This window comes from Pteropus alecto, unplaced genomic scaffold (genome assembly GCF_000325575.1).
Source record: "Pteropus alecto unplaced genomic scaffold, ASM32557v1 scaffold79, whole genome shotgun sequence".
NCBI classification, from domain to species: domain Eukaryota; kingdom Metazoa; phylum Chordata; class Mammalia; order Chiroptera; family Pteropodidae; genus Pteropus; species Pteropus alecto.
The window spans coordinates 19178787-19206282 of record NW_006494612.1 but is presented as its reverse complement, the minus strand read 5'-3'; the positions used below and the strand labels follow the sequence as shown (position 1 = coordinate 19206282).

General features: G+C 33.8%; 1 protein-coding gene across 2 annotated transcripts in view; it reads right to left on the bottom strand.

The window, feature by feature from the left end:
- Window positions 1-27496, bottom strand: part of LAMA2 (laminin subunit alpha 2) — a 493622-nt gene that overhangs the window by 310605 nt on the left and 155521 nt on the right. For both annotated transcript variants that reach the window (XM_006926157.1, XM_006926158.1), the window contains exon 4: window positions 25934-26176. In XM_006926157.1, the coding sequence (XP_006926219.1) occupies window positions 25934-26176 (243 nt within the window). The remainder of the gene's footprint in view (window positions 1-25933; window positions 26177-27496) is intronic.

The window sequence follows — 27496 nt, the reverse complement described above, 5'->3', positions numbered from 1 at the left end:
ATTTACTTCCCCTTTGGAGCTGAGGACAGAGAAGGTGACCAAGGCTCCAGGAAGAAGAAGTTGTAGAATTACTGACATCTGGGCAATAGTTTATGAGAAAAGAAAGATGAAAAGGAAAAGGATGTGATGTGGGAAGGGACTGCCTGTAAATCTGACTTCGTGCTTAAAATTTTATTGGAGTCACTGGGTTTGCAGTACATTACTGTGATGTACACAGATGGTTAGATAACATTAGAGAAATATGAAGGTTTTAAGAAAGTGTTTTCTTGAGGAGGTTTTACATGCTTTGTAGAACAACGACAGCAAATACAATCCATGTCAACAGTATCTTAAGCTCAGGCTCCTACATTTATTCTGTACACAGTTGGAACTCAATCATTTATTTACTAGGTTTGTAGGATGTTGGCTCTACGCGCCCCTGACATCTGTACGGCAGCAGCAGATCTCTAGTCCCTTCAAAGAAACAGAGTGCACCAAGGGACCTCTCCTCCCACACAAAGAGAAGATGAAGTTTTCTGTAGACTTACCGAGTACACAGTGTTCTTGTTCCTTTGCTGGACTCCGAACTAATAATTGACCACAGGAAGCTGCAGGGCCATGCCCTCAAAGAAGCTCAGATACAGCTCGTGTTGTTAATTAGTTGGTGGGGGGCGGGGAATGGGGACATGCTGAAATTCAGGGCCTCATTTTCTGCAGGCGCCCCTGCAGATAACAAATACTTAGAAACATGAAAACTTGGGAGAAATGAATAAACAGCTGATTTGAGGTCATTGATCATTATTGTAAGTTATTTGTCTAAAGTGGATTTTGTTTCCCAACATTCCCTTTTCTCTTTCCTCTTGATAAACATAGTGTGAATGAAAGGTAAAGGGAATAAAACATTTAATCAATCATCCAGGGGCCAGGGCTGAATTGCTTTCTGTTATACATTTGCTGCCAAGTTCACAGAATCAGGTTTGTTTTCAATTATTTATAATATGCTTTCCCAGAAGAATTTATAATAGGCTGTTTAGGCACTGTTCCCTTTTCTATTAATGACAAAATTACAACTGTTCCTCCTTAGCAAAAAGAAAAGGAGTTAAATTAGGAAAATTGCTGTTGGGCTTAAGAGTTTTTGGTTTGTTTGTTTTCATTCTTAACTGGTTCCAATGAGAAACGGTAACAAGACTGTTTAATTTCTTCTTCTCTTTTGCTATATTTATTTTGAAAATAAGATGCTAACATTAATCTCTTTTCTGAAATAGTTTACAATAATGACAGCTATAAAGTATTTTATGAAGCATATGTCATGATTACCAATGCTTTTATAATTATATAGCTGAGAATTTGGTTCCTTGGAAAAAGGGTACGCTGTAAGTCCAGTCACTTGCTAGAATGCAATGATTCCAATCTCTCCAATTTATGAAATTACCTTTTCTCTCTCATTTCAGGCTTCCCTTTAGCTTTTCTCTAGGCCTCTCCTGCCCCACCACTATGAGCATCCCTGCCATCTTCTGTATCCCTCAGTCTCATTAAGTACTAATTGAAGACATAGACTCATTAATAGAAGATGCCTTTGGTTATTAAATGGCTAGGTATGACAGCCTTTTGAGAAACACAAGTAAGAATCTCTGAAATCCTATTTATAGGCATCCTCAATGGTCTGATTACCTGCATAGAAAGATGATATATAGACTTTTCTTAACCCAATCACTTCACTCCATAATAATACAGGGCCAGAGACCACAATGGCCATGCTTGAAAGCCCACCTTTATTCACAATGAATGGCAGTGCAACCATAGAGGGTTGGTTTTGGAAAATCTCAGGCCTATAACTGGTGTTAGTATGGACTGGGGTTTATTTGTAGGTTTTTTTCTGAAAATTTGATCAAGATTCAGTCCTTTCTTTGACTTCATTCCTGATAATGTATCTTATTTTATGTTTCTAAGCCTTCTTCTCTATCATAAGTAAGCTCTTTCACCGGTCTATCTCATGACCTTTCTATCCTTCAGTAATGGACTTTAACTGAAATAATCCTTTCCCTTAACTGATACAGCTATATGCCTGCTTCTCAAAAATTTCTTTACTGGGTCTCCAACATATGTTATTTTTTAAAATAAAATTTAATTTATTATAAATTCTTCTGGGAAAGCATATTTTAATTAGCCACCTTATCTTTACCCAAATCTCTTCACTCACATCTATATATCTCTATTTCCTTCCAGTAGTATATTTAAGAAACATGAAGATACTGACCAAGAAAAAGAAAAACATTCTCTAATGGCATGAACATTATCAGCATCAGTTTATATAATCTGTACAGAAGTATACATATACCATGAACAATCCTATTTCTTCTTCAAGTAAAAATCAAAAATGTGTGTAGTTCAACGAACTAGTGAGCAACTTTAAAATAAGCAGTCCAGAGTTTAAACATCCAAATAAGTGCTGTCCTTTCAAAATAATTATTTTTGTGTGCTCTAAGTAGAGTATACAATATTGCCTTTTCTTCGATCATTTTGATATTCGTGTTTTTCATTATTCCTGAGATTTTTCTTTAAATGGTAGGAGGAAGAATATTTCAAAAGCAAAGGTTATTGGGGAAAACAAAAATATATCACGAAAATTAAAGGTCAGAATAGAAATAGAAAATTCAAGCTGGGAAGAGAGGGAAGTATTATAGGAGAGCCTGCTCACACATTTTCTCTACCACCCATATTTCCAGAGCTTCTTTAAGCTTCAGTATCCTTAATAATCAACCACAGGATGATATCGGAAAATATTAAAGATTTGAGAAGGGAATTGGTAACCAAAGATAGATTACTTGAGAAATCTTTTCACTCACTATAAAATCAAATCCTCGTACCCACTGAAGACAGTCATTCACCACAAAAGAGATTTTACCATGTCAATGTAACTTATAAAAGTATTTTTTAAAAAAATACTTATTTTAAAAAAACTGCCTAAAATAATATGTTTGGACCTTAAATATAACTTATAATTCGCTTGCTGCTGTTTTCAGTCATTAATAACATTAAAACACAACAGGTTAAATCGATTTCAACACATTATCATTTCAGTGTAAATTCTCATATTTATAAAGTAATATAGCCTATCTGTACACATTATCAAATGAATTGTTAATAAATTTTATTTCTCTTTATCTTTGAGAAACAGAAGAACAATTATGAGTCATCTAAAATGTCCTTCCAGCTTGTGAAATAACTTGTGTTTGTATTTCAATGAACATCTGTTTGACAAATTGAAATGCTAATTATGATTTATCATTTCCCTGACATAAAATATCAAGATAATAATAAACATTGATGACTGACTATACTTTTCAGTTTCATCCAGATGTTTTTCATCACGTAAGACACCACCTTAGTTTGACATAAAAATAAAAATATTTCTTAATTCTAACACATTATAGTGGAGAGGAAATTCATATGAATGATGTGGTAGGTGTTTTTTGTTTTTTTTTCCCAATATATAAAATTCTACTGGCAAGACTTTTTATAAATATCATAAATAAAATTGTACTTAAAAAAAATACTTTCAAAGCCTTACAAATATAACTAAAGGCCAGAATAAAAAAAAAAAAACAACTAATTATATAATTTATACCATAACATTTTTTCAGAGCAAGTCTCTAAGTTGAGAGTTTATCCTTCAGATCTATTTCAAGAATATACCATATAATCAAGTGTGATATTCACTTGAATATATAATATGTCAGATCGTATGTGACGATTTGGAATGTGGATCTTGAGGGACATAAAATAGTATATGCTAGTTTGTTTGCTTTTGTTTAATGTAGAGCAAAGCTTGCATTTCTCCACACCTTTCCCGGAAAACTCTGGTCAAGTGTTTTATGGGCCTGGTGCCCTTTCCCCTGACGTGGTTTATTTAATAAAATTTTATATGTTTTTTAGGAATCAAACAGAATTAGCAAATAGTCACTTGTTTATTATGTAAATCACACTAAGGTCTGAGTGCACATTTCCCAAAAGATTAATTTCAAATCCTGCGACAAAGAGAATATGTAATGCTTGCAATGTTGTTGCAAGAAATCTCTGCCTCAAACTGTGTGTTTGCTCTTTGATTTCGCATTTTACCTCATCTCTCTGACCTCTGAAGGTTGAAGTGCCCCAGGGCTCAGTTCTAGGACTGTTTTTCTTCTTAGTCTCCATGTATTTCCTGGGTGACCTTGTACAGTCTGATGGCTTTAAATGCTCAGATTAATATCTTTAAGCAGTATTTCTCATCTGAGCTCAAGACTACTGTATACTATCTGTATTCAACCTCACTAAATAGTAACTCAATCCTTCTAGTTGCTCAGGACAAAAACTGTGGACTCATACTTATCTCATTCTCTCTCTCACCTCAAAGAAAATGCACCAGCAAATCCTCCTGGCAGATTATATTAGTAAGGAAACCCTGCTGGTTCTCCTTATAAAATATATCTCCCATTCAAACACTCTCACCACCCTCAATGCTCCCTCCATGGTCTAATCTACTATCATTTATCCCTTAAAGTATTGCAAAAGCCTCTTACTTGTTCTCCTGCCTACACCCTCCCCTCCTATGCTCTAAAACCAATGCAACACAGCTGGGAGTATGGGAGGGCAGTAATGGGGAATGAATGTTAATGTGTATAGAGTTTTTTTTTTTTTGGAGTGTTGAAAATGTTCTAAAATTAGATTGTGATGATGATTGCACAACTCAGTGAATATATTAAATACAACTAAATCGTACAGTTGAAATTTTAAAATCTCATGTTGTATGAAATATATCTTGATAAAGCCATTTCTTAAAAAAGACTGTGAAGGGTCTTAGATTTTAAATTTTACCTTATTTGCAACATAACAAGTTAGACTGACATGGTTTCATGGATGCTGACAGAACATACGAGATTCCTACAACAGGGAAAAAGGAATTTGTTACTCATAGCACAAAGAGAACACGAGCATCAACATATTTGGTGCCAGTCTCTGAGTCTCATTTCCCCAGAGAGATACAATGAGGACCAGATGATACCTGACTCCACTGGGTTGTGTTACAGATGAATCCTAAGTGTAAGGAACCCAAATCTTTTACTCTGGGCAGTAAGCATGCTTGCCCTCTCCGCTGGAGGGAGACACCATTTATATCTTCCAAGGCTATAAGCAACCCTTCCCTTTGCTTCGTAGGCACACACTATTTCTACTTTTCAATGTTGTTCACTCTATAAATAGCCTTGAAATGATAGTCTGGAACAAAGATGATCATGCTTCTGGTTTCAAAATTTATAACCAATTTTCCAGTTTGTCATCAGAAGTTAGGCTTAAGCTTTTGGATCTGGTCTATTAACCAAAATATAACTACCATTTCAAGAAAGCACCACATGGCTTAGATGACTTTAAGTTGTAATAATTTAAAAATAGACATTTATGTGCTGATTTTACAATTTGTTTATCTCATTTTACTATTAGTGTTATGAAGGTATTATTATGTTCCTCAGTTTTGCAGATGAGGAAACAGGCTCAGAGAGGTTAAAGAACTTGTGCAAGAGCAAACGGGTAGTGAATGACAGCACCTAGGATTCAAGTCCAGCAGTACATGCACCAGGAGGTACGTAGGTGAGCTGGAGCATGCCAACTCAAGGAATGAACTCTGCCACAGACAAATGCTCTGCATAACTCCTGCCAGCAAACCCGGAGATCATTCAATCCCCAAATTGCGAGTTACAAATATTCACATAAGCATCATTTAGAGAAAATCGGGTAATAAATTTCATATATAATCCTACCTCCCAATGTTCTTTCTAGTGCTATAGGGCTTCCCATAGATTTTCAAAGGCTTGTGAAGCAAACACTAGCATGAAGGCATCCTGTGTCATAGTTCTCTAAGTTCTCAGTTTGAATAAGTATTAATAAGGATGTGTTTGTGATTAAGAGCATATTTGCACACTGAAGGGAAAACACAGAAGTCTATGTTGGTGCTATCTCAGGCAGGAACATTTGACAAACAGGAAATAAATTCTGGTATAACTTTTTTTTTTTTTTTTCAAAAACAATGTTGTAAATGTTGATTGCATTAATGTGGTTAGGAAAAAAGTCGATTTCCTTCAATATGCTGTTAATCACTTATAAATTATCTGTTGATACAATGAAAGATTTACATAGAATTAAGCCTAAAGTTTTCATAGGGCATTTAGCTATAGACTCAAGTACAGATTAACTGGTTTAGAGAATTTTAAAATTCTGCTTATAAGTCTTAAGGAAAGACTAAAACATTTAGTGGTCTCTTCTCACATAATTTTAAGGGTTAACCATAATTTTGCAATAAACATCATAATAATGAATAGTAATCACACATTTGATTTCTTTTCATGCTGGTTTAAGCAGTAAAGCAGCAAATAAAATACCTTTCCTTTTTCTCAACTGAAGTGACTACTTCAGAAAAGATTTGAGATTTTAGGCAACTCATAAATCTTTAATAGTTCAATGCCTTAGAAAATTGACTCCGGATAATTTTAATTATAATTTCAAAATATATTTCCAATTTGCTACCATCTTATAATTTCTTTGATCCACAGTCTTTTCCCATAGTTTCTAGGATATAATCATCTTATAATCAATTTATAATAGTATTAGAAGGTCTAATCTAGAGCTTCATTAACAAGATTATTTTATTTTTCTAAAGCACGCAATTTCTGAATTTGAGCTTATTTCTTAGGACCTCCTTCCAGAGCTTCCAGCTTTTACTCCAGATGTCATGAGACTCTGCCAGTTTTAATCTGTATAAAGTTCAAGGAGATCTTTGAAATAGCAGACACACCATTGAAAATACATAGAAGATATGAGTAGATATAACTAGAATGGAAAGTTGTTAATCCACAGGGATGACTCGTGCTAAATTAAAATATTCAAATTAAGTAAAATACGTGGTAAACAACAGCATCAAGAGGGTTTAAAATAAAAATTGGACGTATATCTGAGGTCTTCAAAGAAATAGTAAATATTTTTTCTTATTAAATTAGCAAATCTCCCAATTAACAGCCTGGTAGACAAACATCCCAAAAGGAAAGAAACACAGTCAAGAGCGTGATTCATTTGTTTTTATAGGTGCTCTGTAAGTAATTATTTCTGAAAATACAACCCAGGCCCACCATGGGTGAAGGATAATGGGGAAGGAAGTCTTTGTATTACACTCAGCAGGAGCATCTAGACTAATATTTATTCTCAACCACTACTACCTCACCACACAGTCTGTGCAATTTCACTTCAGATATTGTTAATCATTTCAGTATTTAAAGACTCCTTGAAAAGTCTCCTCAAAAAGTTCATACTGATTCATGTGGCTTAAAATATTCTTGCGATTCAGAAGCTATTTTTTTTTATTTTTATTAAAAGCAATAAGGACGTAGCAGGAGAAGACATTAGGTGCATTTGGATTCTTCTAGAGTGCTCGCTTCTACAACTTCCTGTATATTTTACCTTCATTCTAAGTCCTAGTAAATGCAATAGCAAAAGATTGTGTTGACTCTCGAGGATATTATTTTCCTTAAAGATTTCTCAACCCAGTTGGAAGAGACATACTGAAAAGCCTTAGAAAGATGACTTAATAGAGGATAAATAAGCCTTTAAACAAAAGCGAAGTCATCTCTTTAAGAAAGTCTGATTTCTAAAGCCGTCAAAATCATATCTAGAATCCATATATTTTATAGTATACTAATCACTATCTTTAAGTGAACTTTGCAAAATTATTTCACTTTTCTTAATTTTTGAACCTGAAATCCTATAACATTTTTATTTACAAAATAATTATACATTTTTGATCTAAATATCTGGTAAGTCCAAAAATTTGTTAGTCTATTCATGTCATTTATTTGTGTGTGACAGTGTTCCACAGAACAAAGCTTATGTTGTTTCATTTCACTTGAATTCGACTTTTCCTTTTTTAATGATAAACTTTAAAAATTATACAAATGGTTACACTATAGATTTTCACTAATTGTGTTCAGAAATCCCAAAATATTTAACTCAATTTTCAACTTTACTGTCAATGGTATCTCTCTTATATAGAGATTCTTGAGGATTGAGAGTAAGAGAGAGAATGGAATTTTGGATATTTAAATAAGTTTTTGTGATTTTTTTGAATGAACTAAAATAACTTCATACAGCTTGTACGTTAATTCGATGCATGTCTTTCATTTATGACAAATATGTGTGAATACCGTGTATTTGTAGATTCTTTAGAATCTACAAATGTATGCACATATGGTATTTTATTTGGTATCACAACAAAGCTAGAGAGTAAACAGAAATCTTAAACCAATTTATTGATAAGAAAATTGAGCTTTTACAAAGGCACACCAAAGGTCCAAGAAAATGTAAAGACTAGGAGGTTATAGAGACTGTGAGTGGTAGAACTGGGAATTAAACTGTTTTTATTTTTATTTTTTACTCCAAACAAATGCACTTTCCATTAGACCACAATCATGTCTGTAAGATGAACTGTGTTTTCCAGTTTGATGTCATGCAATAGGTTAATCCATTCATTCGGCTATTTTGGGGTGCATTTCTTACTTTATTCATCTTAGCCTGCTATCACAATGCAATTCACTTCATAATCAGATAGTTGGCAGGGAGTCACATTGATGTTCTGTCATAGTTAAGGCAAGCAAATTTTAGTTATTGCTCCCTTTACTACTGTTCATGTCAAAATTCCTTCTACATTATATAAAAGGGTTAAAAATATCCATTCTATAAAGTCTACCTGCTAATACAAATTCATAAGTAGGTTGAGGGTAATTTCATGACTATGGTTAGGTTCAAATACTGGTTCTATCATTAATTAGCTATATAACCTTGAGTAAGGTAATACTGGCCAGCACTTGCCTCATTTGTAAAATGGGAACAATGATAGTGTCTACTACATGAAATTATTGTGAGAGTCTGACGAGTTAAAATACACAACGCACTTAGAATGGCATCTGACACATTGCGAGGGATCAATAAATGTTAGCTATTATAACTCAAAATGTATGTTGGGGAAAATATATTGGTTCTACCACAGATTACCTGACAATATACTTTTGTGTGGCAGTAGGCTAGGTCTCCATTTGATTACTAGTACATATTCTATGTTAATCACACAGAAGACTCCCCAGCAATAACAAATATCCATGCTTAAATCACTATTAAGTAATTCGGTCCTATAGATTTGCCTATACATTTGATATCTGAGAGTAACATCAAGACAAGCAGACTACATATCCATCCCCAAGGCTTCTACTTGGGTTAAGCAGACTGTCACAAAATTATGGAACTGAATCATATTATACTAGTTCCTCAGAAACACAAATATCATTATTGAGTGAAAAATTTTAAATTTATATCCTTAGCTTTCTTATGTGGTAGAAATAAAAAGTAATCTCGTCCTTTGCGATAGTTATGCTAGAAAATCTGGTATTTCTTGCTATCTGAAGTCTTTGCATAAAGACTACATTAAAATTTTCTCTGAGAATTCATTGCCAAGAAAATGTTTGTCTTGAAAATTTGGAAGCTCTCCTTTGTCAGACAAGGACACTACATAATTTAACATGTTCTTTTTTTATTTTGCCCCAATTGTCTGAAAATTCTGAATTAAATTAAGAGTTCGGCTACAATAACTAACTCATTCCAGATGAGCAGTAAATGTTCCTATTCTTTTAATTTTTTTGTAAGTTTAAAGTTACAAACTTGACACTTTCCTTGGAAATAATTGGAAGTATAATAGGGGATACCTCTTTCTTTAATGATATCTCTTTAAACAATGGTAATAAATTTATTTATTTTATCTTCTCTTCATTTATTCACTCATCTAGTATTACCTATTGTCATTGAGCATCAATGCTGCTAAGCTTAAGGGGAAAAATGAAAAACTAAACAAGCTGCAAATCCTCGATTTCTTTAAGGTAACATAAGAGCACAGGAAAGAATGTATTTAAGAAAATTATTGGATTCTCAGAAACAAGGTGTGAAATTCATGTTATTAAAATCATTCTCCGGAAACTCTGTTAATTCATGTTCCCCTGAAAAATGCTTTTTAATCTGTGGAAATAAAATAAAGCTGCTAATTTTTTAACAAAGATATAAAAAATTATACAACTAACTAAATAAAAAAAACTTTTAAATTAATTGCCTTGGTTTTACACATATCCCAAGAACAATCAAGAGATTTTAGAACTACTTAGAGCTGTGTTCAGAACCTGCAGTACATTCCTTGATTAACTCAATATTATAAAGTTTTATCTTTGAAGGTAAATAATTTTGGAGGAGAAACGAATAAAAATCATTTAAAGTCAAAACTAATTAATAAGACAATATAAAAACAACAAACTTCAAGAAGTTCCAAAACATTTTAAACATTTCATTAATGATAATGAGCATAGAACTCTTTTATGCCTACCACCTCAACAGCTTGGACTTAAAGATATTATCTTAGTATATGAATTCCAAAGCATTGCTTAAAAATTCAAGTTACTTTGCAAGTACATTGCATAGCCTGTGCTACAAAAGCTCAGGAAAGAAGTATTCTCGTTTCCTCTATAATGTCTTTATTGAGTTTGATTCTTTCCTTCTCCTTCCACTCAAAGAGCAAGTTTTTAAAAGCCAAAATTCAGCTCTCTAAAATCTTGTACAAATTTCCAAACTGCTAACTGCATACATAAAAGCCCTAGGAGGTAAGGAAAAGAAGAAATTCTAGGTTGCATTCTGAATATATATAGACATAAATGATTATAAGAGCTGTCATTTACTGAGTCTCCCAACCCCTTGAGTCACATATTTTATATAAATTATCTCATTTAACATGACCGATGTTGGGAGACATGTATTTATACTTCTCCATTTTGAGATAAGAAAACTGGACTTCAAAGAGTTGTCCAAGGTTACATAGCTATTGACTGCCAGACCAACATTCCAAAGCAAGGCCCATGAGTTCAACAAGACCACTTGTTATCATTCAAAAGTTTTCCTCCTGGAGGATCTAAACTACTTCTGCCATGGGAAAAGCTGGTAGAGGAGAAAATAGACTGACAGGACTTTGTATTAAACATGCTTTGTGTTTCCTCAGGAATTTTAGAGGCTGTTACACTCACTTAACCATGTCTCTTTGAAATGAATAAACAGCAGCTGGGAAAAATACGTTTCTTACAGAAATATTCTATATGCATCAGACAAATAAAAAAAAAAAATCTCAATTCCAGATGTTAACATAAAATTACCCAGATGCTACAAAATAATCATCCAGAATACCAGAGGCAAAAGAAAATCAAACTGGAAATTAATTACAAAAGAGAAATCGAAGTGAAAATACCAATTTGGAGACCAGCTATTTCCCAGCTTTTTAAAAAGTATTCTCTTATATGATGAAATATGATTATAAAATTAAGTGTTTCCTGACTTGAGTAATTAATACACTATCCGAAGAATAATATTCTGGGGCTTTTGTAGCAATTTGTTTGTCATTTTTGGATTGAGATATCTCAAAAGAAGAGACAAAATAAAAAAAATTGTCATGAAAATATATTTTTCTATTACTATTCTTATGTAGATGTTTAAATTTGAATCCAGAATAATTGATTACTTTTCTGTCCTTTATTTTCTTGGGGATTTGGTATAGCTCTGGCCCAAAGTGAATGACACATGCAAATACCACAAAATTCTAAAGAGTTAATTTTCTGTTACGAATGTGAAAACCAGCTGGTTCAATGATCGGGATGGTCACACTAGGTAAACTAAGTCTCTCTTTCAACTCCCAGACCAGTATAATCTGATTTGGCTCCAGGCATGGGAGACCTTATACATATGTTTGTATACATAAGACCTTATACATATGTGATGTAAACTGAAGAGTAAGGAAATGCAAACAGGAGTAAATCATGGTTCCCTCTCTCATGGAACTCAATAGCTTTTAGCAATGGCTAGTAAACAGTAGCATCTTTCAACATGGAAGGACCTATGAAAAGACGGTGGGAAAAGATTTTCTGTTAAATGACTGCATTTAAATACAGAGATAATTTTAAAAGCAAATACAGAAAACATCCTTTACCTAATCTTCATTCCTGTTATCTGATTTAAAAACAAACAAGCAAGCAACTTTATTTGTATTCTTATCTCTAGAAAACATCCTTTTTTAGTTTTCCTTTAGGGAATTGTATCTGCTATAATCATATCACTGGGAACTAACAAGAGTTTCATCGAGTTTTTTCTTCGGTTGTTCTTTAACCTTGCAGTCTTCTAATAGGATCACTTGTTTACTTCTCTTTCTGCAGCTGTGAGTTCTAGACAGAGTCATGGTGAAGTTATTTTTCAAAATAACCTCAAATCTTCATTCCAGACTAGAATATCAAAGTATTATTTGGTTTGGCATATATTTTACCGATTGCTCTTGACTTAATTATTTTAAATCTTTTAACCTTGATTGCATTTACCTTGTGCTTTACAAGTCCCTTCTTTATATATACATTTTTAATATATAAAAATACACATGAATAGCCTATTTGTTATTATTTGATTTATTTTGCTTCCAATTTTGGAGTCTAACAAGCCTGGAGATACTGTTTCTTTTATTATTTTAAAACAAATTTTAGTGTCACTGAAAGCACTGACATCAGCTCCTCTCCACATTCTGCCATTGTTTCCCCATTTGATGAACATCTCATTTGGCTGAAAAATTACCTGTGCTATTTTCAGAAAGGAAAGTTAGGCACCAATTGGGCTATTTTCCCAAGGGTAGGGATAAAATGCCCTGAACTATTTCTCCTCTCAGCCCTTATGCAGGGTCTTACTAGCCTGGCTCACACCCTAAAATTCTCTTCCTGGGGTGCCTGGAAGACACTAGTGAGTCTTCACAAATTGTAGCAGAGTGGCTCTGCCGGTAAGAAGATGGGAATAAACACATTACGTTGCCAGGACACCATTTCCCCCACATTAGGACAGTTTGCTGCTGTCCTAATTATTTGGCTTCCTGAGAACATTTGCAATTCTCTAAGTTAAGATACTCTTTCTGTGGTCTCAGAGAGTTGTTATTGTTTGACCGTTTGTCTATATTTAACAGCATCCGTGTAAATGGTTTAGACTTATTAGCAAGTATCAGATGCTTAATGGAATTAATTAATTAATAGAGACTTAATGGAATTAATTAATAGAGACTATATGTCATGTCATAGCACCCAAACAACACAATATAAATGCTGACAAAATGAGTTACTTTGTTTTTGGCTTTTCTATTCTCTCTACAGTTCTATCAATTATATCTTTCTATCAGTTTTCTGGTGCTTTCAGCTAGCCATTGTGTCAAGAAAAATGTCTATGCTTCCTCAGCATGGAGCCCAGCAATACAAGTACATTCATATTCTGCCAACTGGGATGCTTCATCTGTAATAGTAACTTAGAAATCAAATGTTACTCCATGCTTATTTTGAGGGAATTATTTTAAAAAGTCACTTCTCAATGGAAAGACTGATTAAAAACAAAACAAAACAAAAAACACTATGAAGAAAACAAGGGGCTGAAACGTCACAACTCTAGTAATAAGTCTCTCATGCTAGAGTGAACTCCTCATTATGTGAGCCTTGTTGGAAAAGACTTACACAACAGGATACATTTTATAAACAAAAACAAAGAAATTCTTTCATTCCTTATGCTGATAAACATATAATTTTATTTTAACAAGAATTTAGCTATTATTATCCTGCTCCCCTGAAATCTGTTTCTGTGACATGTTTCTGCAAGGCAGGTGCTTTTTTTCCCCGAAGTATGAGCTTAAAATTGAATTTCCTCATTCTAAAACTGTTTTAACAGCTCAATACAGACAGCCTTCCTACTCAATTTATTCAGATATTCAGTAGCTGAAGTAATCATGGTGAGTCAAAGCAATCGCTATGAACACAACTTATATCTCTCATCACTCTGTCCCACATTTAATATGTGGCAACCATGCAATTCCCAAGACAGGTCACTGCCATATTCTCTCTTTCTCCTTTTCTCGCTCTCCCTCTCTCTCTGTCTCTTACCAATACATTTCTACACTAGGCATGCCTTTATCTCCTTCTCCAAAACTCAAAGATGTCTTCCCTGATTTATTTAATCTCTTATCTTTTTCCCCCAAAGTATAATATCATTTAATCTCTGAATCTAAGACAGCATTTGCCGCATACATGGTGATCAGTATTTGTTAGTGGCAAACAATAGCCAATGTTGAGGACTACTCACTGGCTACATAAACTCATAAAATGTATTCATAACATCATTTGGTGGTTGAACTAAAACTGTATCCTAGCCATATTTTTGATGTCCTATCTTTTTGGTAATACATCTGCTTTTAGTGATTAATGTACAGAGATGCTCTACTACAGCTAATTCAACACCAAAGTTTATCTTGTTATGAGGTAAAGGGATGCAGCATACCAAATTATAGGAAGGAAGAGCAAAATGTTTTTCATCCACTGATAAAAAGAACAAATGTAGAGATAAGAAGGAAAGCAAAATTAAATCATTACTATGATTTTTTTCTTCAAAAAAAAACAATAAAAAGATTTTTTTTCCTGACACGATCTTTAAGAATTTTCACCAATAGTTTTGCAATAAGGTAATTCATCCTGAAAAGAATAGCAGATAACTGCTGTAAGTTGGATGCCAGGTTTAACAATATTTGAAATGACTCTAAGAAGGTGGCAGCTGTCATTCCTGATACATCTAATATCTACACGTGATTATATGGTACATATAAGGGTACTGAAATGTGTTTGTGTAGAAACAGATATACACACACGTATTTTACATTCTATAACCCAAAATAACAGAGTTCCCAAACTTATTACTAGCAACCAATATACTTGTAACTTCTACATAGTTCCCCATGGCACCAGATATAATACCTGATTATTCATATATAATTGCTATTCGCTACTCTCCCTGCCACCAAAAATGAAGAAACAAATGCAGTATGACTCATTTTTAGGTTAATATTCACCATATTCCTAACACAGTAAAGAAAGACCTTCACAAAATAACTCGTATAAATTATTATACTTATAAATCACTGTTTCAGTGAAGAGACTTGATTTCTCTTTAATAGTTTTGCCAAAATAATTTGTACATGTTTAGGATAGTTTAAATTTCTGCAAGTATTTTTCTATTCATGCTTTGGCATATTTTAGTATAAACCATATGAAATTGCATTTTTATTGACTAAACATAGTCAAAAATTGGCAATTTCATTTAGCTCAACCTAATAGTAGGCTTGGTTTTAGAAGACATTTATCTGTGGAATAAGAAAATAAATAATTCTTATTACTGAATGAAGCTGAAGAACAAATTTACACAAGGTGAATGTAATTTCTAACTTGTAATCTTGCCAGGGTTGCCATTCTCCTTTGCAGAATGAGTATCATAGGATTTTTGCTACCCATGATTAGAATTTAAATTGTATGTCTTATGTGATTCCCAGGTAGCAGAATTCAGCGAAGTCATTCACGTACGTATTTCCAATAAAAATATCTGGCTGTAGTTGGTCTGCCACAGTGCAAAATAGTATACATTCTCAGTATACTATGCTTTGCAGTAGATTTTCCTCCAGTTTTCACTTCATAGCAGGGAACCTAGTAAAGCAGTTCCTAATATCTTTTCAAGTTTGCTTGTAAAGTGTAATCATAACCATTTGGCTCCTAGATTACTTGTCTCAAGGACTTTTGATGATAACTCTAGTGTTGAAATAGTTTCCCTAAGGATCAGAAGCTTATTTTAATAGCTTCAAGATCCTTTGTTGTATTTTCAAACATACTTCTGCAATAAAGATAATAGTACAATATCTTTCCTGTGTGGGACTGATTAATCGACACCCTCAGGTTTTTCCCAGTAGAGATAGTGGGTGGCACTTAATTATCCACACAGTGTCACACAGCCCTTGTGACCAATGGTAAATACACATTTAGAAGACATTGGATTGAACCTAAGGGGTTCAGTTTATGAAATGAAATGATTATGAGTCTTGCCATTAGAAGATTTAAACTGGATCTGGACCAGAGATTAATTCTGAACATTTACCACTGTGTGACCACAAACAAGTTATTTAATCTCCATCTGTAAAATGAGATAAATGTTTTGGCTTCAAGTATCTACAAGGCTTTGGAGATGATCCGATAAAAGGATATATGCCAAGCGCTTTGTAATTGATGAAGTACCATACGCGAAATGATTATTGCCAATATTATTGATAAAATAACAATAGTTAATCCACTGATCTTCTTCCTTTCCATAAGATTCTCATCTTAACTGAAAGGTTTAGTCCCTGCTTTGGTAATGTGGAAAAAGTGATCAGAGAACATCAAATATAGTATGACCTGCCACTCCACCATGGGATGTTTGCTCAACTTCAGACTTGATTTTAAAGTCACAAAATGAGTTTCAATGGTCTTAAATGCTTCTTATAATATCCAGCACACTTAATAGTTTTTTTCCTCTTTCTGTATACACCAAATATAATCCTTGCTTCATAATTTTATAATCTCAATACACTTTAGAACTGAGACCCAAATAACTGACAATTTATAATTTCCATTTCAGAGAATTTTAATATAGGCTTTCTCTATAACAAGTTGAGTATAACAAGTGGAACTTTGCTTACCCAGCTTTCTTGAGATTCTTCTATAGGGTCCTGGTGTAATTAAATGTTTGTGTGCCTGTCTCAACAACATTTATGTGGAAGAAAAGCATTGCTGGATGTTTAAGCTAAAGACTATATATTATTAAACTGTATTTCATCTTTTACATATTTTCTTACAGAATAGTGATTTTAGCACTGACCAAAAGTGGAGTGTATAAAATATAGCATTCTTCATACAAAAAATATCAGAAATCTGAAATTTATTTAGATCAAAACTGAAATGTATCTAAGATATGTCCAAACACTAACAAATAATTAAATATAAGATTATAGGAGGCTATCTTTTCTGACAATGAGATAAATGATATCAATTCAGTTCTGATAGGATTTTACCTAATTAATTAACTAACAATAAAAGTAATCATTTGAAAGAATTACCAAGAACCAGTTAAAAAAACAAAACAAAACATTTTTTAAAGTTTTAATGGAACAAAAAAATTTATTCACCTGGCCCTTAAAATTTTTACTCCAATTAACCATAAGATGGGGAATCATTGTATCTCTGTCAAATGTAATATTTGATATAATTATACATAGTTTGGAGTAATAAATCCCTTAGAAGTCATTTAAAACTTTGGTTTCTCCAACCTCTCTTATAATGTGCATAAAATGAATAACTATTTTCAAGAATATACTTTTTATTTTTGATATTAATTGTCAATTTTTAAGGCTTCAGAAAGGATTACTATGTTAGGATATTTGAGAATTTTATTTTAAAAAATAATTATGCTATCATAATGGGTCTCAAGTCTGCCTAACAAAGCATCGTATCCTTTCTTATAGAAATTGACAAAGAATTAAAAGATTCCTATATTCAGAGGGCTTTTGGTGGGGCATTAAATCTTGTGGTCAAAAACTAAAACAAATATATGATGCCTGAGGTCTGGAGTTCTAAGTACACTTGGGCTGCACAACAAGGGTTCTGTTGTTTATATGAGTAACCCACTGTTACAGACTGCATGTTTGTGTCCCTAAAATTCATATATTAAACCCTAATCTAACTGGGATGGTATTTGGAGATAGAGCCTTTGGGAGGTAATTAGGTCATGAGAGTGGTGTCTTCATGATGAGACACTAAAGTGTCCTCATAAGAAGAGACACTAAAGAGTTTCTCTCTCTGGCTTTTCCACTATGTGAGGAAACCAGGAACAGAATCCTCAGCAGGACCCAACCATGTTGGCACCTTGATCTTGGCCTTCTTAACCCCAGAACCCTGAGGAGAAATAAAAATGTTTGCTGTTTAAGCCACCCAATTGCTGGTATTTTTGTTAAAGCAGCCCAAACTGACTATGACACGTACAGAGAAACAATGGATTACGTCCTTAAGATGTTCCTTTCTTATCCATTTGTCACTGCCTTATTTAATATGGGGTGGGCCCTGGAACACCCACAGAGTAGAACACTCATTCCATAACCATGCCTGGAAAGAAGTTATATTCAATAGCTGATGCCACATTATATGCAAATTATAATAAAAAATGCTTTCTAAAAACCCTCTTTATATTGTTTCTATTAAGTCTCCTGCAATGTGATTTTCATTAAAATCAAACTAGATATGTGTTTTGAGGATTCTTCTCTGATTAAAACCTGTATACCACCTTCCTCATGTGCTTAAAATATTTATCCAGTATTCAACTATTTCAAAGAGTGAAATTTTAGAGAGATAACTTGTCTTAAGAGCCTGGATACTAAAAATAAACTTTAAAAAGTATTTTAACAGTTATGCATACATATTAATATTCAAATTTTGAGAACTGTGGGTCAATAGATCTTCTGTTGCTGATAGTTTTTTAGAATTCAACATTAAAGGAAAAGTAAATTTTGGAGGAGCTCTTTAGAGATGAGCTAAAAAGACTACTGATAGTCTAACTGGAGGATAAAATAAATATACAAGGCCTCTCTTAATGTGGGCTATTCTGAGTGTTGTTTTTATGGTCACATTTCCCGTTGGCCATGTGAAAACAATGAATAAAAACAAACCAAGACATACTGAATAATATTTAAACAATAAAAATTTTAAAAGCTAAAAATAAAATGGTAAAAATACTGTAAAATATCTTATAAGCTATAATAAAATTGTTAAGATTATAAGAGAAAGTTATTGGAAAAGTAAGTCAGATTTTAAAGACAACAATATTTAAAGACAAAAAATTTTAAAGACAAAAAAATTTTAAAGACAAAAAATTTTAAAGACAAAAATATTCTGACAAGGTTGTAATACAATTGGAACCCATCTAATTCTAAAAACAAAAAGTATATATGCATATCTGTATCTATTGACCTATCTCTCTGTCTATGGCAGTGTGAAAAAAATATAAATCATTTACCAGAATAAAATATATAATAAATGTAATAATACCAAGGTAAAACTCTTAAAACTGTAAATTAAAGATCATTAAAAAAGGTAAAAAAATAAGCAAGATAAATAAAAGTGTGAAGAAAATAAGAAAGCCAAAATTTTAAAACTACTATATTCAAAATAGAAGTAATCTACCTATCAAAAACAAAAAAAAAAGGAAAAAAGAAATTCTTAACCTAAAACATTAAAAAGTTAAATCCTGGTAAGCTAAAAAAAATGGGCAGCAGCCCAATTCCCAGCCTGCATAAGCTCACGCAGAAAGCAAGCCTGCCAGGAGATGGGGACTCTTGAGCTTTCAGGGGCCAGTGAATTTTCCAGAAAACCCCAGACACAGAAGAAAGCTGTTCATGTGTCTTTCTGGTGCTCAGATGACACACTGGATTCAAACTGCAGCTCCAAAAATTACTAGCTGTGGAACTCCAGGCAAGTTATTTGACCTCTGTATACCACCTTTCCCTCAACTGTAAAATGAGACAAGTACTAGTACATGTGTTTATACTTGTGAACTCTTAGAGTAGCATCTGCCATAAAATAAGTATGCAATGAATGTTAGTTACTATTACTATTCTTTCTGTTCCTGGGCTAACCCATATCAGCACTCGAGAACCTCATCTGTTTCTTCTGGCCTTTTAAGCTTCAGCAAGCTCATGTTTATTCCTTCAGTCCTGTGTAGGAATAAACAGTGTTGATTCCATAAAACAGTCAGCAAGCTCATGTTTATTCCTTCAGTCCTGTGTAGTCACCCCTGTCTCCCCTAGTGTTGATTCCATAAAACAGCATGGCACAGCTCTGCCACTTCCATGACCCCCACTCTCAATACTATCTAAGCCAGCTCAGTCATTCCTCAGTGAGGAGTGGGCTTAAGCCAATGTTAGCTATTGAACTAGAGAATTTGCTATTACATTATATAGGTTACAAGGAGGCATTGCCATAAATGACCTAATTTGATCTTTATTATAATCACGTGAACTGGCAGGGACATACATTGGAGTCTACTCACCTGTCCGAGCACCGAGTTTAATCAGTGACAGAGCTATATCTGAAAGCCAAATCTACTGAACACCACAGAAGACAGCAAGCTGCACCTTTGTGCCTTCTGCCACAACCCTGCACTTCTGTACCCAGCTTAACAGAAACTTATTCTTCTGTTTCATTTCAGTAGATTCTGATCCTACTCCACAACACAGATAGTCAGGCCTTACATATTGGTGTTATCTTCTTAAGATTCCATTGTCCTTTGGTTTCTCCGGCCTGTATGATTTTTCAATACTGCATTAACTTAATGAGGATTTACTGATACTTTCTAGGCATGATATTGTTGGAGGAGAGTCTATAAACTGATCATTAGAAAGGGAGAATACAATCTTCTTAATTTTATCTTTATTATATTACAAAGGTATTCTTCTTAAATATAGTAATAAAAATGCCTTAAATTAATTATGAATTTTATGTGTGTGTAATTCTAAAATATTTCAAATGTTCTGTGTATTCCAACTAGAGGTGACACTATATAAACTTCATTATAATAAGGTACTTTCCTGTTGTTGTTCCAGGTACTAATTGGCCCCATATTGGTCAAGATAAGAATTATTTTTAGAGAAAAGAAGTCTAAAACCTCCAAATAATTATTTTCCTTAATCTCTATTTAAAACAAATACAAATTAGTGATATCCTACTGCTTCTCTGTAAAAGAGAAACTCCAAGGGTAATTGAGAAAGGCTAGTTTTTCATTTCCATTCCTACATTTCCGCATAAAGTCACACATGCAATCATTCTATACCCTTCACAATATTACATCAAAGAAGGATCTTGGAAACATTTCTTAATATGGTATTGGGTTTATTTCTTCATTCTTCAGTATTTGCAATTCTAAGGATCACCACAATGTCAGGTGATAAAAAGAAGAAACATATTTTGTCTGTATATATAAAATTCTGTCACATTGGAAATCAAAATAATATCAAAGCTCTAAATAAAATTTATAGGGGGAAAAAAGATGTCTTCGAGAATTAATTATGATTTCTTTGGAGAATTTTATACAAACCTGCCATGTTTCAGAAGCAGTATCAAAGTTGAATCTAAGTTCTTTTGAGTTACCGTCAAGGAGAACGGGAAGGGTTGTGGCAAGGAGAAAAAATTATATGTAAATAACTTAAAGCCCTCTGTATGAGGAAACTGAAGCAAAAATTTCTATGGCAACCATGAATATTTAGTTCATAGTCTAATGACAACCCAAAGAAATTAAAAGGAATAATCTTAATCACAGAGAGGCTCATATAGCAGAAAAACATTTATTATGATTTTAATACTAGGACCCCTCAAGCAGTACCATTTATACTGTCCCATTCCTGTCAATATTATTAACATGATTCTCCTTTCTTAGCCACCTCTTCAACCACTGGTAACCTAGTTATAGCTCAAACTCATCCAGAGATTCAGTCCACCAAAGCCAATCATGTTTCCTAACAGAAAAAAAATGTTAGTCTCTTTCTTCTGTTAGAAATAGTTAAGTTGACTGATACCCCTTCCTTAAATAACCGATGATCTGTTCTTCTCTAGAATTTGGGAAGGCTAAAAATATCTGAACAATAAGCTGGGAGAAGAGACATCAAAATCACCAGGAGTATTTGTTTAAAATATACATAGAATTTCCTGAGCCTTTCCCAAATCTACTGAATTAAAAGCCTTCATCAAAGAAATAGCCCTCTTTCAAATGCCCTCTCTGATTTCTAAGGAAAGTCAAGTGTGGGAGGAACCACTGCTGCAAGCATAGTTCTCAGTGGTCCCCCCAAGTGGTAGTTTTTGTTAGCAGTTCTCAGTAGCACCTTGGGGCAACAGCTTTCAGCAGAGGCAGCACTTGGGATGATAGTAGCCCTTGATGGAATTGGCTCCCTGTAGCACTGCTGGAGAGGTATGGGTATTTAGTTGTTCTCATCAAAGCTTTTTTCTTTGTCTGGCCTTAAAGTAATGGAGGCTTCCTGAGGTTTGTTGCTTCACACACATTCTGCAACTTCTGTTCCAGAGCTCAGCATCATTCTCTCAAAGCAAAGTAGAACAGGGACCCTGCTGAGCCCTCTCTTGGCACTGATGATACAGAATTGGCTTTCTAAAATGAAGCTCTTTGAAGGCTTCTGCTCAAAGCCTCCTTTTGTTTACAGTCTGAATAACAACATACTGTGTCATACTGTTATCCCTGCATTTTCTTCTATTATCCCTCCTTTGTCAGGCCCTGAGACTTGATTATCTCATAGCTCTGAGTGAACTTCTCTTCTCCCTTTGGGTGCAAGCCCAGGATGCTAGACTGCAGGACTAATCTCTTTCCTGGGAGTAGCTGAACCTAGTTATCTGGGGAACTGGATACTGTCCTACAAAAGCTTTCTAGTGAATACACATAATTAACATTTATTGATCTCTTGCAAGCAATGTAGGAGGTTGGAGAGCAGTGAATGGGGCAAGCCAGAGAGCGGAGGAAAAAGAGTGAGTTTCTGTCAGTGCAACATGGCTCCAAATCCTTTTTAATTGTATTTATAGAGGAGAGAGAATAGGGAAGGAACAATTTTAGAGAGCTAATGGCTGAATTGTTTCTTAAACCGATGGAAGACTTCACTGTGCAGATAACTAACCAAATAAATCTCAATACAGAAAAACTTTTTTAAAAGTATCATTTATAGCAGCACTTCCTAATAAAACTGTGCAATGATAGAAATGTTCTATTCTGTGCAATCCAATGTGATAGCTGCTAGTCACAAGTAACTACTGAGCACTAGAAATGTGGCTATGCCATCGAGAAATTTAATTTAATTTGAATTAATTGAAATTTTAATTAAATAACCACATACAATTAGTGACTATTGTGTGGACAGTGCAAACCTGGAGCATCATAATGAAACCACTGAAAAACAAAGACGAAGATAAACATCTTTAAAGAAATCAGAGAAAAAACACTACAAAGGACATTATTAAATAGCTACTTTTTCTATATAAACAATGGAAACTAGAAGACAGCAAAATGCGCCCAAAGAAAATAACTGTAAACTTACAATTATATACCCAATAAAAATATCCTACAACAATGAAGATGAGTTCTGCTATATGCTTAGTTTAGCCCATAGTCTATATTGGAGATGAACTTGCATATTGGCCTTGAAAGTTGTGAGATACTAAGAATTATTTCTGGTTTTCCTGTATTTTGAGAAGTCATCTTCTAAATGTGGTTGTTTTGGATCACCCAGCAGGGGATTTACTTCTCTCTATATACACTTCTGTGGTAGCATTCATACTATTACTTTACATTTACAAGTTTATATGTTTGTTTCTCTTGCTTGACTGTCACTTCTCTGGAAAGTTTCGAACACAGCACATAATAATTATACTTCAGGAGATATCCAAAAGTACATAAAAATTAATGACAACAAGATTTATTTCACAGTCTCTTGTCAGGAAAATATTAGAGACAGGCATCCAAAAATTTTAGAATAGTCCTACATGTTATATTGTAGGCAATATCCAAAATTATACTACTTTAGAATGAAAAGATGCCCTAGGACAATTTATATATTAAACTATTTTGTGTATGAAAGAAATTCAGTCTCAGAGAGATTAAGTGACTTGCCCAAGATCCCACAAAAACAAGAGCCAGGACAAGAACCCAGTCTTCTAATCCCACATACATTCTTCTATATCATGATATCTCAGAATTAAGACTCACTGCTTACATTGAATTCAGCCTCTCTATGTCCCCTCGAACTTATAATTGAGTTTAGCAATTACTGAAAAATTTTAATTAACTTCCAGTCTTTACTAAAGTATGAAAAAAACAAAAACAAAAACAAAAACATTAATCCGGGAGTCAGGGTAACTATATTCTTATCTCAGCTTTGTTACTAGTTGAGCTGGAAAATATTGGTGAATATCACCTACCTTCTCTGGACCTGTTTATTCTAAAACATAACATGTTTCACAGCATAAGCTATGTAAAAATGAAGCAGATATTCTAGGAGAGGGCCAGATTTAGTTACTATTTTTAAATACTATCATTCTATTTGAAATATTTTGAATTACTTTCTGTTTCTCACCTAATCTTACTTTCTGAAGAGAGAGAAATAGACTTAAAGAAACATAGCACAGATAGAGAATCAAATAATTTATTCTTAATAGTTGTCATCATTAATGAGTATTTTTAGTGAATGTCTAGGAGTGAAAACAACATAGCCAGTTAAACAAACAAATAAGCAACACATCTTCTCTGTGTTGACAGTCCGACAAGGTCTAAAGGATGAAGAACCACCACCAATGTAGGAACAGCATGCTTTGGGAATATGCATGTGACTTGTATGTTATATATCTATCTAGGTACATTTTATATTATTCAACCAATTTCCGAATTGGACCTATTTAAAGGTAAAGAATAGCTTTATAAATATAAGATAATTAGTAATCATGGATAAATACTGGGTCCAGGAGAAAAGTAATAAAAATTAAACTCAAATATATTCTCTCTGCACTTCCTTCCTACTCCCATATCCTCAGGCCAGTCTGGCCAGGAATTGGATGCTTCTGGGTACAAAGCAGGTTGAACAGCTGTTTGACTCACTGCATTTGACTCCTTGTCATTTGGCAGATTGAGATTTCTGCTAAGAGCACCATTTGGAATTTTTCCCCCAAAACAGATATTTTTGAACATGGAATTTGTAATATAGTGTGGCACTGGTATCAATTCACAGAATAATAGTGCCAAAAGACAATGTGATAGATTTATGTCAAACATCTAACTTTCTCTTAGAAACCTGTAAGGAGATAACCCTAGATTGGCTGAGGTGGGCATGAGTTTTCTGAAAATGTGAATATAAAAATGATACTAGCTTCAGTTGTGTGGACTATTGAGGAGAGAATATCAGTCATGAGTATAAATAGAGATGTTCATAAGCAGAGAGGACAAAGGGAGCTAGGCCACATATACTGAAGGGAGACAGATTAAGGAAATATATTAAAGAAGCCAAGAGGGTTCCTAAGTCAAAGTCTGAGTATTTGAGAGGAGGGAAATAATAACTACACAATAATTGTTTTATTATTTCAGCGACAACAAAAATAGTTAATGCTTACAGAACACCTAGTGTATATGGATGCTAGCACTGCTCTAATACTTTATAATAATTTATTTAGTCTTCTTGACAATCACATAAAATAAGAACTATTATTATTGTTCACAATTTACAGGAGACAAAACTGAGGCATGGAGAATTTAAGTCACTGGTTCAAGTCACACATCTGATAACCGGTGAAGCCATGGTTTGATTTTGCGATGTAAAGCCAATGAATATATCTATAATTTCAACCACAGGATAAAAGATGCTATAGAGAAGTGGAACACTTTTGAATTAAGCATATAATTAAGCAGATAGTAAGCAAAGCCTGACCAAAGAAAAGAAATCCCATTGTAGCTCTATGTGGTACAAGCATAAAAATACAGAAGTTTTATTTAGGTCCTTTATATGAATTATATTTCTTACCCAATTCACCTCTTTTCCCCTCCATCCTCAGACCAGAGTACACCCAGAACTAAGGCTTCTTTTAAAGTTTCAATCCTTCTCCAACCATGACCACTACTCATTGTCAGAAAAGTCTCTTTACGTGTAAAATTAATCATTGACTTTCCAGCTTAAACCCATTTCCTCTTTTCTGATCTTTATTGGAGATGGGAGATACATACTAAATGAAGGTAGTTAAAATTCTAATCACCTTGGGTTTTTCCTTTTTATTTAATAACTCATTTAAATGTACTTCTGCTAAATCCTATTTTAAATTCTCCCTGACATTAATTACTGATATATTCAAGTCCTTCTGACAGGCCTATTTTGCCGTCTTAAATGTACTTATGGTGAGTTTTCTCATCTTACCTCTCCATTTTCTAAAGGGTGTATCTTGGAATAAAATGAAGTGCAGATGACCTCATCGTCTTTGGCATATGATGGTGGTCCAGTGCGGGGATAAATATTGTAGAGGGCTAAGCACTCTGTGTCTGTCACAGCATGATACTGCCAGGGCTTGTATTCAACATCATCAAGCGACCGTTCCAAAATCCAGTTGCCTGGACGAGGAGAGTTAGCTGCTTTCACAATCACATACGCAATCTGGAACACCTGGGGAAGAGTGACAACACGTGTGACTTTGAATTCCAATGTGTTCTCACTATTTTATATCAAATATAAGACTTAATGCCACAATAGGTTTTATTTCAGGTTTTGTTCCATAACCCTTTATGTTCTCTAAAATGATTTTATTGTTACATGTTCATATTTAATACCTTTTGTGAAGATGAGCTTTTTCACTTTGACAGCCATGCCTTTTAAAGAAATGGGTTAAGATTGGATTTCAGTTCTCAAATAACTCATTGACATCATTTCATCAAATTTTTAAAGTTCCATTACAAACATGATCACCTAAAGCATTCATTACATACCAATATACTCACCTTACTGTGTTAGAGAGTATAAAGTATGAGTTATAAATTTGTAGATAATAGTACTTGATAGTCTAGAAAATATGCTTACTTATACAACCTAATCCTCCATAAATTACCATTCAGATAGAGTTGGCGTGGAGCAGCGAAAAAAAAATAAGATTTTGGAGGCATAGTCTTGCGTTCTAATTGTGGCATTAGCATTTATGTGGCCTTGGACAGATTATTCTAACTCAGCCTCCTTTTCTGCAAATTAGGGTCAATAATAACTAGACAACTGACAGAAAATTTGGATTAAATGAGATAATGTATGCAGAGTACCTGGCAAAGGACTTGGCAGTCCATAGTAAGTATTATGTCCTCTACATCTCCAAATAAAAAACAATAGAAAAGAACTAGTACAGCAGAAAACTGACTGAAACTGGAACATATTAAATGAAGGGTTTCTGTACCTTCTGTACAGGTACATGTGTTTTTAAAAAGGTGGAGGAAGACAAAGAAAGGCATCAGAGTGACAATAGAGAGTAACGTAACAATCCTCTATTTCCAAACCTATGTAAAAATTTGAAGATGGAAAAAGTAAATACTCTGAACGTTCTGTGATAGTACATACATGTGTCTTTACAAATGCAGTCCAAAAGTTCGAAAGAACAATGTACAAACATTGAGTAACATTTATATGCAATGTCCTGGGTAGAAAGATAAATGCAAACTAATTTAACTTACAATCCCACCATCTACGGCACTAAATTTAAAAATATAAATATCATTCCAGGGGAGTAATATTATGATCTATATTTACAAAGGTATATAGTGAAGTATAATTGTAGGTAGACACACTTATACATATTCGTGCATATAAATACTTGAAAAACCTTAGACCTTTTAGGGAACTGGGAGAGTGTGCTCACACACCTTCTCGAAGTGGCCACTGCGGATGTAGTAGTCGGCCAGCGAGCACCAGAGCTTGCCCCGCTGGTCGGGGAAGCGGGGGGGGCCC